General features: G+C 41.7%; 1 protein-coding gene across 1 annotated transcript in view; it reads left to right on the forward strand.

Moving 5' to 3' along the window:
• The window catches only part of LOC106878192 (uncharacterized), a 16087-nt gene that overhangs the window by 9059 nt on the left and 5254 nt on the right, over nucleotides 1-1774 (forward strand). Inside the window, exon 3 of the mRNA XM_052978086.1 lies at nucleotides 353-544. Coding sequence (XP_052834046.1) covers nucleotides 353-544 — 192 coding nt within the window. The remainder of the gene's footprint in view (nucleotides 1-352; nucleotides 545-1774) is intronic.

A 1774-nucleotide genomic window follows, 5' to 3' on the forward strand; every position in this document is an offset into this window, starting at 1 on the left:
TATACTTTTGTTATTTACACCACCTGTCCTCGTCTGTTGTTATTTTTTGTATATTCTCCCATATATATATATATATATATACACACACATATATATACATATAAATTTTACATGGGCAATTCTTTCTTGTCTTGGGATTCACGGTCAAACGGCTGGGTGGAATTACACGAAAAATTGCACAGATGTGTAGAATGATCCGGTAATGATGCTGGGCTTTGTATTTTTTCATAGCTCCCATGGTTACCGAGATAATCTACTATAATAATACTCTTGTGTTTATGAATGAGAAAGGAAGGGGTGATAGATATATATATATATATGTGTGTGTGTGTGTGTGTGTGTATTTATCTATCCCCACATACACATACATACATTGTATATACACATATATATACATACACATTTTGTTGCAGATATTTTTGGTATTCATTCCTATGGAACTCACCTGAATGGTTACACCTATTCTGCTGATGGGAAACTAATGATGTGGATTGGGAGACGGAGTGCAACGAAACCCACATGGCCAGGAAAACTGGATAACTTGGTAATTATTACTATTGTTGATAGTGGTGGTGGTGGTGATGGCGACTGTCGTCATCATCACCATCATCATCACTCACCATCATCATCACTCACGATCATCATCACTCACGATCATCATCACTCACCATCATCATCACTCACCGTCATCATCACTCACCGTCATCATCACTCACCATCATCATCACTCACCATCATCATCATCACTTACCATCATCATCCATCATCATCATCACTCACCATCATCATCATCATACTTTAATATCCCTTTTCCATGCTGGCATGGGTTGGTCAGTTTGACCGGCGGTAGCAAGCTGCACCCAGGTTGCAGTCTGATTTGGCTTGGCTTCTACAGCTGGATGCCCTTCCTCACGCCAGCCACTTTACAGTGTGTGCTTTTAACCTGGCCCCAGCATGAGTGCTTTCTACATGGCACCAGCGCACACACGCACACACTCACATAGAATCATCATCCTCTAATGTCCATTGTACATGCTGGCATGGAGGTAGGATGGTTTGACCAGAGCTGGCAAACTGGAGGGCTGCACTAGGTTCCAGTCTGATTTGGCTTGGTTTCTATGGCTGGATGCCCTTCCTAACGCCAGCCACTTTACAGTGTGTGCTTTTGTGGGGTTTTTTAGTCGAAGAAATTGACCCTAAGACTTATTTTTTGTAAGCCTAGTACTTATTTTATCAGCATCTTTTGCCAAACTGTTATGTTACAGGAATGTAAACATACCAACATCGGTTGTCAAGTGATGGTGGGGGGTAAACATAAACACAAAGACACACACACACACACACACATGTACAACAGGCTTCTTTCAGTTTCCGTCTACCGAATCTACTCACAAGGCTTTGGTAGGTCCTGGGCTATAGTGAAAGACACTTGCCCAAGGTGTTATGCAGTGGGACTGAACCCAGAACCATGTGGTTGAGAATAACAATATATGTCTGTGCGTGTACATATAATATATATATATATATATACATACTCTTTACTCTTTTACTTGTTTCAGTCATTTGACTGCGGCCATGCTGGAGCACCGCCTTTAGTCGAGCAAATCGACCCCAGGACTTATTCTTTGTAAGCCTAGTACTTATTCTATCGGTCTCTTTTGCCGAACTGCTAAGTTACGGGGACGTAAACATACCAGCACCGGTTGTCAAGCGATGTTGGGGGGACAAAGACAGACACACAAATATACACACACACACACACACACACATATAT

This window comes from Octopus bimaculoides, chromosome 30 (assembly GCF_001194135.2).
Source record: "Octopus bimaculoides isolate UCB-OBI-ISO-001 chromosome 30, ASM119413v2, whole genome shotgun sequence".
Taxonomy (NCBI): Eukaryota; Metazoa; Mollusca; class Cephalopoda; order Octopoda; family Octopodidae; genus Octopus; species Octopus bimaculoides.